General features: G+C 42.0%; 2 protein-coding genes across 2 annotated transcripts; one reads left to right on the forward strand and one right to left on the reverse strand.

Moving 5' to 3' along the window:
* Positions 1-787: 787 nt before the first annotated feature.
* On the reverse strand, positions 788-4,383 carry dda1 (DET1 and DDB1 associated 1). The gene is made up of 5 exons (XM_068589576.1): positions 4,045-4,383; positions 3,382-3,462; positions 3,217-3,268; positions 2,957-3,018; positions 788-2,825 (listed from the first exon to the last, which is right to left on the reverse strand). The coding sequence occupies exons 1-5, from the start codon at positions 4,051-4,053 to the stop codon at positions 2,721-2,723; spliced, it is 309 nt and encodes a 102-aa protein (XP_068445677.1). The 5' UTR covers positions 4,054-4,383; the 3' UTR covers positions 788-2,720.
* A 5,109-nt stretch (positions 4,384-9,492) lies between these two features.
* abhd8b (abhydrolase domain containing 8b) lies at positions 9,493-12,745 on the forward strand. Its single transcript, XM_068589773.1, has 5 exons — positions 9,493-9,524; positions 9,808-10,621; positions 10,783-10,953; positions 11,034-11,250; positions 11,920-12,745. Exons 2-5 carry the CDS (start codon positions 9,810-9,812, stop codon positions 12,202-12,204), a joined length of 1,485 nt encoding a protein of 494 aa, XP_068445874.1. The 5' UTR covers positions 9,493-9,524; positions 9,808-9,809; the 3' UTR covers positions 12,205-12,745.
* Positions 12,746-14,098: the final 1,353 nt, after the last annotated feature.

The raw sequence follows: 14,098 nt of genomic DNA on the forward strand, positions 1-14,098 counted from the left end.
GCGTTTAGATTAATTAGACCTTCATGTTTGTAGTTCTTTCTTATTCAGGAAGAACTTCTGGCGATAGAAATGGGAACCATTCACCAACTGATCCCTTCTTTCATCCTCGCACTCTTAGCAGCAACAGCAACATCTCCATGTGGTTCATCTGGATATCTTTGAATAAGTACTGGTTGAGGTAAATGAACAGATCCTGGGTATCAAGCTTCAAGAGATGAGACGGCACCGGGCCGTGTACGAGCGTCCGTCAGCTCAGACGGCTGACGCTCATCAGCCGTCTGCAATTCACTATCAAAGCAACAGCAGTTATTTAAATGATTTGGGCTAATCTAGATCGTATGCTAGAAAGGACTGAGTTTAGTAAATGTTCTTCTGGATTTTAAGACGTGAACAGTTGAAGTTTTCACCACAGCTCCATTAAAACCATGACCCCTAACCTCAAGAGTTCACCCGAAGACATCTTCATGGAAGCCTCACTTACTGAACATCATTTGCTCTTCCAATGTACAGCCGTACACAAAAAAAACTTTTAAAGAGGAATAGTGGGGAAATGGGATTATTTATTTCTTTTAATTTATTTTGTCATATTTTTGTAAGACCTGAAAAATAGTTAATAAAACTATTTCAAAAGCATTGTGTTGTGACCAACTTCCTTAAAAAAAATTAAAAAAACACGACTGCACATTTCTTTCTTCACTCTCAAATGCTGATTTCAACCAACCGGGTATAAGAATCTCCTTAAATCAAGGACGTACATTCATCTATAGAAGTACCACATGACAAACCCCAGTTTCAATCCAGTTTTATTTCAGCAAAGCTAAAAAGAACAAGTCTGCTCTAACACTCACAGGATGGGGCAAGGCTTCGGGTGTTATAGAACCGTCTATCTGAGCAGAAGCATAGTGTGGCTTTACACTTCAGAAACAGACGGCATTTACACTGCAAGTAGGAAGATGACTGACCACAATGTCAACCCACATTACAGCATTGACTGAAAAAAAAAGGACAGGAAGAACAGGAGGCTTTGATGTGACTCTGCTGGGCAGTGATAATATTAAAAAAAAAACTGCTTTATTCAGTATTGTACAGTATATGACACCAATACAAACTGAAGCGCTTGGGAACAAGGCAGGATGGCGACTGCACGTTGCTGTGCATGCTTATTGTGCATTCTATGGCTGCAAATATAACACCTCTTTCAACTGATCGGTGTCCATCGTAGCCAGCGCTCAGACAAAAACCATCCAGGGCTGTCAGAGACGGGACCGACTGCACACCTGTCCCGGGCCCTGAGCGGAGGGAGGGGTCGGGGGGGAGCCGAAGGGTCCAAACCATGATGACAGGTCGTAAGGCCTCGGGGCTGACACCTTCCACAGTCACATAAGATAACACCACAAACCCAACACCTCTCGAGTTACTGCTCCAGACGTTTAATACCGAGCCGTGAAAACATCGACATGCAAGGCGAGGTAACTTCCACTGGGCAACGAGGCGCTTTTCTTCCTTTTACATGTTCTATTGAATCCATGGGCATGTATTATTTTACAACAAAAAAGAGGCAGACACAAAGATACTGCATTGGATAAACTAATTCTGATACTGGAAATTATTTACACACATCATAATGTATCTTTTTTTTTCCCTTTTCCAGAAATTATTTTACATATTTTTCTCCAATAGCTTTGCTGTCACCTTGTTGCGCAACTGAAAATCCAATGTTAAATATCCATATTTGAGCTCAACTTTTTCTTTTACACCCTTTGATGAAAGAACAGCTAAAACTCACAGAAAATCCCATTTTTTTAACTAGTGTTAATTAGCCAGAAGGTGGTGCTAGATGTAAAACATGTCTCGGAAACACCAACACGACGTTTATCCTACAAGCACGAGTCCCAGACTAAAAATTAAGATATGCATATTCACCAGAAACACACATCTACGGGGGGATTCTGGAAGCTTCTACTTTGTGCTGTTCTGTTCACAGTGCAGTCTTGGTTCTATTGATTCAAACAGTGTGAAGAAATGTCAAATTGCCCCCATGTGGCTGCAGAGTGGGCAGTGAAACCGAGAGGGTGGGCACTGTGGCTGGCAGGAAGCTCATTGCCATACATAAAAAATATTAGTTAGAATAAAATTAAAACAGTAACAAAAGTTTATCTTTGCAGAAATCAGGGCAGACTCTCCAGGTGACAGACGGCTACAGGTCATGTGCCAGTAATGAGACTGTTTTTAAGGATAGTATCTGACTTCTGTCAAGTCCCTCTCTGATCTTAAAATCTAATCTGACATTTTTTTCAACTGTTCATTCACGTCACACATACAGTACATTACACACTCACAGCTCAGCATGCATGCAAACATATACACACTTTCTTCTACACAGGGAATAGCCAGCATAGATTAAAAAAAACAACAGCAGCAGTATAAAGTTCCCTCCCTAACAGCAATAGTGTCTTTCAGATCTTTTCTGGTTGCGTTTTTTTTCACTCACGCAATCTTTCCACTTAAAATTGCTGCTTTGATGACTTGAATTTCCCAAATTCTCTTTGAGTGACTCTTAATTTAATACCAGAAAAGACCAGAAAACACCCTGCGATAGTGCAGAACGGACAGAAATATCTATACTCGTTGGAATATCCTTTGTTATCGTTAGTTTTTACTGGCTATACTCTGTATACGCAAACACACGCGCACACGTTCTCTCATGCACACACACACATTTATGAGTCCTCGTTCATCTCTTGGCTATCTGTCCTGGCGATCTTCCTTGGGGGTGCCGGACTGTCACCCTCACCTTGCTCCTGTTCCCTTTTCTTTGCTGCATTCTGTGAGACACAAATGATGACACAGCAGTCAGTAAAATCTAAGATTTTAATATCAATTCAACTACCAAAAATTAAATCAATAAGAGAAGCAAGATTCATGAAAGGCTCTCAAAAGGAACGGACATGCTCACCTTTTTGTCCCACTGCTGATGGAGGTAACGCAGGAGGATGTTGGTTTTTTCTGTTACAATAACTGTTGAACAAACACAGTCAGCACATTACTGGAAAATATGTTAAAAGGGATTTATTTAGAGTATAGTCTCCACAAAAAAATGTTTGTAGTAAAAACAATGTACAAAAGCTTCTGTTAATACTGCCTTACATCTAATTGATAGTTTTAAATGTATGATTTTTTAACCACGTAGTGAGATAAGTCTTAATCTGTACTTACTCTGTTCAGACGGGTAATCTCGTGTTGGAAGGTACACAGAGGGCCTCCGATTCTTTAAAACAGGACCAAAGAGGTTACAAATTAGATTTCCCTTTACTGATGCATTTGTGTGTAATTAAGTTAAGAGACAATCACAGCATTTCCGCTAGTTTTTAAGTTACTTACAGATGCTTTACAAACGGAGTCTGCATGAAATCTGCTGAAGTTGCTCTTATTGTAGACTGGAAGTCCTTTCAAGAAATCAGCCTGTGGAAAGAGGAGCATGTGATGAATATAGACCCCCAGCTGGTTTCTTTCATGTTTGCATTTAATCTGACCCTAAAAGCGCCCATCTGTCATCTGTCCATCTGCTCTACACAAATACCCCACATGCTAATTCACCTGTGGCATTCTGTAACAGAAGTCAAACGTATTGGTTGTCATCAGTATCACATGTGTTTTAATACAGATCATGGTGGATGAAAACACAGTTGAGGACAAATAACCACAGACAGCAAACCCCAGTCAGTGAGTCGGTGCTGGGCGTTCCCCTCTTCTAGCCCATGCACGCTCCCGGGCCTGCTACTCTCCCTGCAACGTGTCTGATGTCACGCAGGTGACATGAGACACGGTGTACGGAGAGTGGGTTCAAATGAGCAAGGCGAAGCTGAGCCGCTCTGAGCACAACACGATGCCGGCTTGGCCTCGGTGGATGAATGCCGACAGGAGAAGCAGGTGTGGCTAACAGTTATCCGTAGCTAGCTAGCTAGCTCGGGATAACCATACACACTCGGGTGCTGTAGGGCGACGCTGACGTTACAAGCCATTTGTAAGTAGACTACTACACACCTTCTCCATGGTGATGGTAGAAATTCCCAACGTCGCACCGCCGACTTGTGGACTTGGCGTGGTGTCTTGTTGTGCTGGTGGTGATGGCAGGCAATATGTTGAGGTTAGCCGCGCTAGCTTAGAGCCTAGTTAACCGAAACAGCTGTCCTACCGAGCCGTCTTGGCAGAGAAAACAAGGTTCTTCACACACAAGTAGCTGTTTCCATTCTAGATCCCAGTGTCAATGAAAAAAAAGACATACACATAGACAAATGAACCCAATATAGCATTGCATGGGTTAGCAAAGCTAGTTGCACAGGACTTCTTCAGCTAGCATGATGGCTGGAAGGTAGCGATGCTACATTGGCCACGCCCCGCAAGCGCCCATTGGTCGAGCCTTGCTCCCACGTGGTAGTAGCTTGACCCGGCAGCCAATCATTCAACACGACATTTCATGTTATCATCATACAGGTTGACTGGGAAATCTTGCTCTCCCACATGATGAACATCATTATTAAAAAACAAAAACATCACGCGCTATTGTACAGAGAGTATTCAGTTTTGCCTGAATACATCCATGATTTGAGTACATATGGTAGCTCACTGATCGTTAGATAGATCGATATATACTTTTTAACACAACAATGTAAAGCCTTTTAGTCTATTTTCTCAAAACTGGAGTAGGATACAAATTGGGCTATTTCTCATATAATTCAACATTTACACATTCTTCATTTATACTTAGCTGGTAGGTCTCAAGGCAAGTTGACCCAATCAAGAGACACTTTAACTGTGCCGGACATCTTGTGAGGGACTCACCGAAATTAAATAGCATTAAAGTGTCAAGAAGAATCAAAAACTTGATATGACTTGAACCAGGATATATTTAAAAATACATTAAGATTCAAGCTTTTGGTTTTACTTGAACTTGGTTGCAATCTGAGCTTTTTAAGTCATTGTATAAAATATAGATTGATTTGTTAAAGCTGGAGCGAGAGCTACTCTATAACTATCTCAGTGGGTTTGCTGGTTTTGATTTCGGTGTCTTCTTCACACCTCACTGGCACCTGCGACTGGACTCCTTAAAAATAGTTACCTAGCAACAGCATCCATGGCTACTGCCACAGCACCAGCTCCTCCTGGTGCTGGATGATGGGATGCTGATAAGATGGAGCAGCTGTTGTGGAATAAATACGTCAATGGTATTTTAAAGAAGTCTGTGTAACAGATATGACAACATGTACAAAATTAAAATGGTGAGTCATTACTATAGGAGAGGAAATTCAAAACTGCAAAATGTGTAAATCTATAGTTGAAGGAACTTTTGAAGCATTCAAGTAGTTTTTAAAAAGTGTTACAATATTTGTTATTCAACAAATTAACACATCATTTTAAAGGGATATAGTGACTTAATGTTCATCACCTCAAGTGACAGTTACGATGGCCAGAGGCCTGCAAACAATGTGGTTTTATTTGCATGAAAGTTTCAGAAAAACAATAAAGCCACAGCATAAGAGTAAAATGTACATACAAATTATATTAATATGGATGTAAGCATCACAATAAGGCCTCTATGAAGAATTATGATATTTTATAAATGGCTTGTTGTTGCTTTCACATGATTTACCTATTTAAAAAAAATAGTTAATTTAAAACTTAATGAGGTTACTCTTTGGTAATACAGCAGCAGCAGCAGCATCAGCAGCAGCAGGAGCAGCTCTTCACATCCTCAAACTGAGCCAGGATGTTTCACTTTGTTGGATTAAAAACACGCTGCCACCAGACCGGCGGAGCTCCACGCGCCGTCACACATAGTCCAACATGGAAGTGAGGTGCTGGCACACACACACACACACACACACACACACACACACACACACACACACACACAAGCGCACGCACACACGCATTTTGGATCTACCTGTGCTCCACATAGAGAGACCTGCTGCCAATACCTGCTAAGGCTAATGCTGGCCGCCATGTGGAGGATACGGGACAACAGAATCCAGATAAATTAGATTATTGGATTGCCCGCAACAGATTATAGCTCGCCTACTTCCTCGATGCATCATAAGAAAACCACATTAATCTGATCATATTTCACGCGGAATTGTTGGGAATATACAGGTAAGCAATGTTTCTTTCATGCCACCGTTTTTTTTAAACTTGTCTGTGTGGTTTTGTTTGGTTATAGTAGAGAGTATGAGTCGCTCCATGTCAAGTTGCGTTGCAGTTAAAGAGACAGACGGGCAATTGAGCGATGTCAAAATGTGACTGTGGACTTGAAGGAAAACATTCTAGCACTTCTCCTCGTTTTCTGGATCAGACGGTGGTGAGTGGAGGTTAAACTCTCTTCTTTGTTGTCAGTGAATAGAAGTGGACCTCCAGCGTCAGGTCAACACGTTGTATTGTAACACAATCAGCAACAAAGCTTAGTAGTATGCAACGAAGCCCTCACGTTATTCCCTGTCTTAACAATATATTTTTCGTTTTGCTCGAATTGGATTCTAATCTTACTTTTTAAGACATCATTTTTTTGCTGAACTTGCTGATGATGGTATATTTGTCTTATGGGCATTACACAATACTATAATGCAATTCCTTTATGCTGAAACTATCTTGCAGAAGTCCATAAGAAAGATGTATTTCAAAGATAAACATGTTACTGATACAATTGTGCCACACTATAGCAAGCAAGTGCAATACCTACAATCAGGATGTAATGCTCGTTGACACATTATTTAGTAAGCCAGTGAAGCTCCTGTAGTTGTTTTTAATCCCTATAGCAGCGTCTACTCTTCTCTGGGCATCAGTCCCACTGTGATTGTGTCTGACCTGCGTGGATCGCTATATAACAGCCTCTTGCACTCACTGTCAACAGAAGCTATACACTTGTAACCACGAGATGAATCAAACTAACTTTGTCCAAATGTAAAACATGAAGCACAAGAAAGCAGATTTGCAGAGTAATGAGACACAGAACTGGGATGTTATTGAAGAGAACAGTGTTTTGCTGCATAACATTCAATTAGAGAAGCAGCGTTGTGACGGTGTAGACACTTCAATGATTGGACCAGCTTGATAATTGGGGTTTAAAAATTAAATTGTAGTCTTTTCCTTTCCCTCATTACCGTCCGTCATGATTTACCTTCATGACACCTGACAAGCTCCACTACAGTGGTAGTACTAAGCAGGTATTCCCAGGTCAGATTTTGAGCAAAAAAAAAAGCCACAGAAGCAGTGTCCTCCTGTGCTCTTGTGCTCTTGTCCTCCGGTTGTAATTGTAAGGGTTTAATCAATTACATGACAGATATATTTAAAGCTTGTGTATTCTACCAAACTGGATTTATTCAGATATGCAATGGATGTGGGAATTGAATGCACTTGCGTTATGCTCCATGCAGGATATTCTCACTTAAGAGAGAGATTGGACCCTTGCAATGCCTTCTTATGTCAGAGTCAGACCTTGGTTTTTGTTAGAAAAATACACTCGACACCTCGGAGTAGAATCATGAAAACAAGTACATTTATTCTTTGAGATACTTTACAAATTGCATATCCAGGTTTGCTCAACGATCTCTCAAAGGACCACCTCTTAAATACACATCATGACCCACTAACAGAAACCCTCATGACGTTCTTTCTGACAGAAACCTACAGATTCCTGTGTTTCATTGCTATCAGGAGACATGATGAGTCTGTGTGTTTAAATTAAACAGAGACAGTTCGATGAGAAGTCGGAAGATAACAGTGAAACAGTAACTGATTGAGAGTGAATAAGTTTTTCTTCCAACAGTTTTGATTATAATATCTGAGTTGTATGGTGGATAAATGGGAGTGTGTTACGTCTTTAAGGGTAGAAAATACATTGGTTCTAGTGTCACTGTTGAATGTTAATGGACAGTACGAAACAGAACAGAAGAAAGGCCACACCTTGTGTCTGGGTGATGGATGCCTTCTGATGTGAGAATAGTATTAAAAGTAAATGTGTTTCCCACGGTGATGTCAAACTGGCCTGCTCAGGCAGTTTGCTGTGTGCAACACTGCCGTTTGGATAAAAGGATGTGCAAGTGTAAGCAGAAAGGTTCATAAGAATCGCCAGCGAAGCAGGAATGTTGCGTTACATTGTGGGTCCATAATCCCCAGATGAAAGTCTAGCTGATGGGGCTGCAAGTGCAGAAAAAGATGCAACAAACCCGCAGAAGGTAAAACTGTTGTCGCACAGTGTCGCCGCCTTCATTCGAGAGAGAAGATAGACAGATTGTGTTGTGTGGACTTAGACAGAGAGTATAATCCCCTCTAGCAGGGAGGAGGATGGGGGGGCAGGACGCTAGGATAATGACACCGACACAGAGACTCGCAGACCCTGCAGGCTGCTGTAGTGTTGCCACGGTTGATAATCAACTGACAACCTACCGTACCTGAAGAAGTGTGTATGAGTATGTGATGCATTATTTTCCTCTCTGATGGGTTTTTTTCCCCTCAAAATTAGCAGTTTGGAGCTCATCAAGAAGCCAATTTGTTATCGTAGGTGATGAGTAAATATGAAATCCTCATCTTTAACAGGAACCAACCGTTTTTCCAAATCAACGCGAAGGCTGGCGTGACTTAGATCAAGTGTGTGTGTGTGTGTGTGTGAGTCTTGAACTGTGTATGTTCTCTATAGGAGCCGAATTATACACATTGAAGTACTCTAACCTTCATTCCATTTTCTATTATGATTTACTTGCTGAGCCATATTAAAGAAGTAGCATTCATCACAGTGGGTAGTTTTGTGGTTTTGACATTATGGTATGTCGCCGCTGCAGAGTGATCACATGGCAGACAGCTTTAACCCAAGGAGCTATTACTGGTCCTGTCTATTTATACCCCTAAAGTCTGCGCTGAGGGAAGATGCTGCTCAGTTACGTCTGACAGAAGGTCTCGTGGATGTGGCGCGTAATTAGAGACCAGATTTCACAATAACTTGTTCGCCTAGTTGGATGGTACGTTTAAAGTTCCTATGCTCATTTAATAAAAACTGCATGACAAAATAAAAATAGAGCGATATTGGGGCAGATGCAATAAGATTATTTGGGTAGAGCGTGTTATGATAATGATATGCTGAATGATGTTTTTTTCTTTTTCAAAATAAGTGTATGTACAAATAAATGTGCGAACATCAAAGTTAATCAAATCAATAACAGACTTTATATATATCTAGTATCTAGTTAGTGAGGTTCAAATATACGAAGGTATATTTGTGTCTTTTTTACTTAAGCAAATTTATTGTTTGTGAGTAAATTATATCAAAAGATTTAAAAAAAATCTTTGCTCTAAAAAAAAGAAAAGAAATTGCTTTTAAAAAAAAGATTTGCTCTAAATTCAAAAATATTTGCTCTAAAAAAAAAACGCAAAAAAAAAATACTTTTTCAAAAAAAAATACACTCCAAAAAAAAAAAAATACACTTTCAAAAAAAAACAAGCGCTCTCAAAAAAACCTGTGCTCTCAGTAAAAACTGGTAAGATATATTTAAGTGAAGCCTGACAATCTAGATAAATTGTATTTATTAACTTTATTTCTGTTTTATTATGAAGTTTAAAGAATTATCTGAACATCATTCAATGTTGAAGTGTATTTTATGTCTTTTGCACAGGTGTAAAGTTGCAATAGCTTCAACTTAAATGGAGCATTTGCTTGAAAACATGGTTCATTTTATAATTCATGAGCCTTTTAGTTCTCTGTGATATTTCATTTACGTTGATCTATGTGTGTTTTTACATGATCGCATTCCCAACCGACAGCCATGCTGACCCGCTTCCTGGAGGGTCTTCTCTGCTGCCTGGCTTCAAAGTCGACGAACATCGTGGTCCCTGCAGAATCCTCAGAATCCTCGGACGGCTACGAGTTCGTGGAGGTGAAACCGGGCCGCGTACTGCGGGTTCGACACATCATCCCCGACCGGCCGGTGGCGGAGGAGCCCGTCGGGCCCGGCGGGACTGTCAGCTGCAAGCGAAAGATCACAGTATATCGTAACGGGCAGCTTTTCATCGAGAACTTGGGCGACAGGGCGAGTGCGGAGCTGAAAAACTGCCAGAACGGAGAGGCGGAACCAAACAGCACCGTCGAGGTCGAGCTGACAGACGGTGGGAAGTCCTCGGCGGCGGTCAGCATCCCTGAGGCCGCGTCCGAGTCCGTCGCAGCTGGAAAAGATGGAGCGGCTGAAATGGCGGCAGGAGGAGGAGGAGGAGGAGGAGAGGCACCTGCTGCTGGGCAGACGGACCAGTCGCAGCAACCCAGGAAGCGCAGGAGGAAGCCCAAGCGCACGGTGGTGATCGACTGCGAGAGGAAGATATCGGCCTGTAAAGGGACGCACGCGGACGTGGCTCTGTTCTTCATCCACGGCGTGGGAGGCTCTCTGGACATCTGGAACGGCCAGGTGGACTTCTTCTCCAGGCTGGGCTACGAGGTGATCGCCCCGGACCTGGCGGGGCACGGAGCCAGCTCGGCGCCGCAGATAGCCGCCGCGTACACTTTCTACGCCCTGGCCGAGGACATGAGACTCATCTTCAAGAGATATGCGCGCAAGAGGAACATTCTCATCGGACATTCTTACGGGTAAATTTCAAGATCACGACATTCATGTAGCACGTAGTTGAATTGACAGAGAGGAGTTGGAAGACTTTAGGATATGACAGAGTAGCTAAACATCACAATTAAAGTGAGAGCACGAAAGACACTTTGTTTGTTTGCCTCCGTCTCCTGCTTCGCTCTCCTAGGGTGTCGTTCTGTACCTTCCTGGCCCACGAGTATCCAGAGCAGATCCACAAGATGGTGATGATCAACGGAGGGGGTCCCACGGCCCTGGAGCCCAGCCTCTGCTCCATCTTCAACCTGCCCACCTGTGTGCTTCACTGCCTCTCGCCGCTGCTCGCCTGGAGCTTTCTCAAGTAAGACACACACAACGTTAACCGGCCCCAAACGATTACCACGCAACAACGTAAACCCTTCCTTCCACTCTGCTCGACAGGGCTGGCTTTGCTCGGCAGGGTGCCAAGGAGAAGCAGCTCCTGAAAGACAACAACGCCTTCAACGTGTCGTCCTTTGTGCTGCGCGCCATGATGAGCGGGCAGTACTGGCCCGAGGGCGACGAGGTCTACCACGCCGAACTCACGGTGCCCATCCTGCTGGTTCACGGCATGCACGACAAGTTTGTCCCCATTGAAGAGGACCAGCGCATGGCGGAGGTAAGAGTACCTGTTCAAAGCCCAAGATTCAAAACTGCAGGGATGCAGATGCTACTGCTACACTGCTGTCATGTTGTCAACTAAGTTTGAGTGAACTGTCTTTTGTCTGGATCACACTAATTCAAAATAGAGCTAATATATTGTCTTACCTGATGGCTAAAGTGTCATCTTGTTACGTATCCTCTTTTGTTTTTTTCGCAGATGATTCTCAGCATTTTATCCATTTCAGCTCTAACCAAATATTTCATAAATGTAGTATTCATTTTGTTGATTTTCTAAACTATACAAGATCTACCATATGATGTTTCAATACCATAATCTTGAAAGTCTCTCCCAATACAAGGCTTGAGGTGGTCTTTGGTCCTAAATAGTCCATTTTAACGGGATAAACATTGCAACCTTCTACAACTCCTTGAGCTTCAAGGACTGTTGTGTAGAATCACCCCTCTGAAAAAAAGATTACTCCCTTCAATGAACTCAACAATGTTTAGTTAATAATATATCTTTGACATTATGATAATTTCCCTGAACCGTCCTTTTGTTTCATTTTGTTATACTACTCTAATAAGTGAAACCTCAGCTGTGACCCAGAGGCCTGGAAGCAGCACAGCGCCACAAAGCATCCCGTTGTTTACCCGACCTGTTCTTCTGCTTTCAACTGTCCGTCAGATCCTTCTGATGGCCTTCCTGAAGGTCCTGGAGGACGGCAGTCACATGGTCATGATGGAGTGTCCCGAGGCCGTCAACACGCTGCTGCACGAGTTCATCCTGTGGGAGCCGACCACCCCGCCGCCGCAGAAGAGAGAGTCAAAAACACGTCCGGAAACTGCCCAAGCCCAATCCGACAACAGCAAGGCCTCATCCGACCCGTCCAAGGTCCGACCTGCAACAGCAAAGCAGACCTCGTCCAACAGCAACGCAGAGGAGAAGCCAAACAGCAAGGCCAAGAAATGATCGACGCTACATTTTCCAATGGGTTTGACCCCGCGTCACGGCGGGCCCCGCTCCTCGTGGGTCCAGGTAATCTGAGGCTGCTTTTAGCTGCTGAACCGGATGCTTAGCCAAAAGAGCCAGTTTATCTGAAATGCTCCGGCTGAATGTTGGACAAGTGGAGATGTGACACAATGCACGGGGGTTAAGTTTGGTGTCAGCTGCTGAGCTGAAGGACAGAAGAAGAAGAAGAAGTGGCAATAATGGATGCTGGAGGTCCATTCTTCAGCTGACAGCTTCCTGTCCTCCACATCCATCAGGGAAGATGGAGCGGTGCCTTGAAGTGGAGGGTGGCGATGATGCCGGAGGCACAAACAGTCTAACATTCTGCCGTGAGGGCGAGGAGGGAAATTAACATTTGTCGAGCGGCATAAGTGATACGATTTGACTTTTATGGACAAGACAAAAAGTGTCCCCTGCCTCTCTGACAGCTACATTTTAAGAAAGGAAAACACTTGATGGTCTGGTCTGACTAAATAAAACCAAATGAATAATCTGTATGAAACGTGCTTCTGGTTACGTTACCTGTTACGCTGCCCGACGGACTGCAAGGCTGCAGCAAAGACAAAGTCCTTATGGAGAGGAATACCAAATGGTGGCATGATAAGCTAGCTGTAAAATGTATGTGTGTGTGTGCGAGTGTGTGTGTGTGTGTGTATTATCCCATCACATATGATGATGGATTTAAAACCTAACTTCTTGTAGAGGTGGAAGTTTAGCATGGACACACTCTGCTTTACACAAAATGGCACTGCACTGAAAATGGGAAGGCACTTATTTGGAAATGTACATTTTGTATTTTGGCAATTGTTTTTGTTCTTTGGCACCTCTAAGAGGTGCACCAGAATAGTATTTTTGCACGATACAATAGAAGGTTAAAGTTTAGAAGTAGCCTTAGCTACTCCTCACATGTAGTGATGGATTTAGCTGCTTCTGCTTCTTGAGACTAAATTGTGAAGCTAAAATATTAAGATTGATAAAGACAGAAGTGAAAGTTTGCTGCTTCCAATTCAGAGAAATGTGTGTCCAGTCAAGTGTTAATGTAGCAACAGTTGAGGCTCAGCAGATGTAACACACGACTCTTGTACACAATAAGAAGACTTCTATTAGGACGCACAAGGGAAGTGAGACTGCAGGGTTTAACAGACAACTAAAATACATATATATAAATAATGATTCCTCTATTTCCTGCACACAAAACACCCCACTGTGCAGACAGTTGTTTGATATATTACACTTATTTATTTGAAGAAGATTTGAATGAATACATTTATTGTTATAAATAAATATTAAGTATTTATTTCTCCCTGTAATATTTTAGCATTATTATATCATTGCATAACCAGTTTTTTTTTTTTTTTACTGTTGTTGATTCTGATGTATATTGAACGAGCAGACAGCCATTAAATCCCTGTGACTGTTTGTGAGCTCTGCAGTAACTACATGTTTTTTAATTAGATTATTATTTTTATACATTGTATTTCTATTCATGTTGGGTATTTAGAAATGTTAAATATTTTGTAACAGGAATTTCCCTGAAATGTGACGGATTAGATTTAGACTGAAACTAACTCAAGATCATCATTTCCATAAATATGTACGGATGGTTTGTTAATAATATGATTGTGATGAAGTTGAGGAAACTGTTCATTTTGTATCTTGTGTGTCTTACGATTTGTAACCGATTGCCTTTGAAAATGATTACACAAAGTTAAACAGTGATTTAAAATTGTATCAAAGTAAATTATTGTGAGTTTTCCACAGTTTTTTATCTGTCTTTTTTGTTATATTTCAACTTTATTAGTATTTTTAGTGGCTTTTGAGCCCTTGATGTTATTTAACCTAACTAAACACCTAA

The sequence above is a fragment of the Clinocottus analis genome, unplaced genomic scaffold (assembly GCF_023055335.1).
Source record: "Clinocottus analis isolate CAN_PGR_092001 unplaced genomic scaffold, fCliAna1.0.p SCAF_23, whole genome shotgun sequence".
NCBI classification, from domain to species: domain Eukaryota; kingdom Metazoa; phylum Chordata; class Actinopteri; order Perciformes; family Cottidae; genus Clinocottus; species Clinocottus analis.

Excerpts from the sequence above, each read along its gene's own strand:
- abhd8b (XM_068589773.1), top strand. The coding sequence starts at position 9,810 with ATGCTGACCCGCTTCCTGGAGGGTCTTCTCTGCTGCCTGGCTTCAAAG. Across the intron at positions 10,622-10,782 it reads CTCATCGGACATTCTTACGG|GGTGTCGTTCTGTACCTTCC; the intron begins GTAAATTTCAAG and ends TCGCTCTCCTAG. Across the intron at positions 10,954-11,033 it reads CTCGCCTGGAGCTTTCTCAA|GGCTGGCTTTGCTCGGCAGG; the intron begins GTAAGACACACA and ends TCTGCTCGACAG.
- dda1 (XM_068589576.1), bottom strand. Across the intron at positions 3,269-3,381 it reads ACTCCGTTTGTAAAGCATCT|AATCGGAGGCCCTCTGTGTA; the intron begins GTAAGTAACTTA and ends CCTGTTTTAAAG. Across the intron at positions 3,019-3,216 it reads AGATTACCCGTCTGAACAGA|TTATTGTAACAGAAAAAACC; the intron begins GTAAGTACAGAT and ends TTTGTTCAACAG.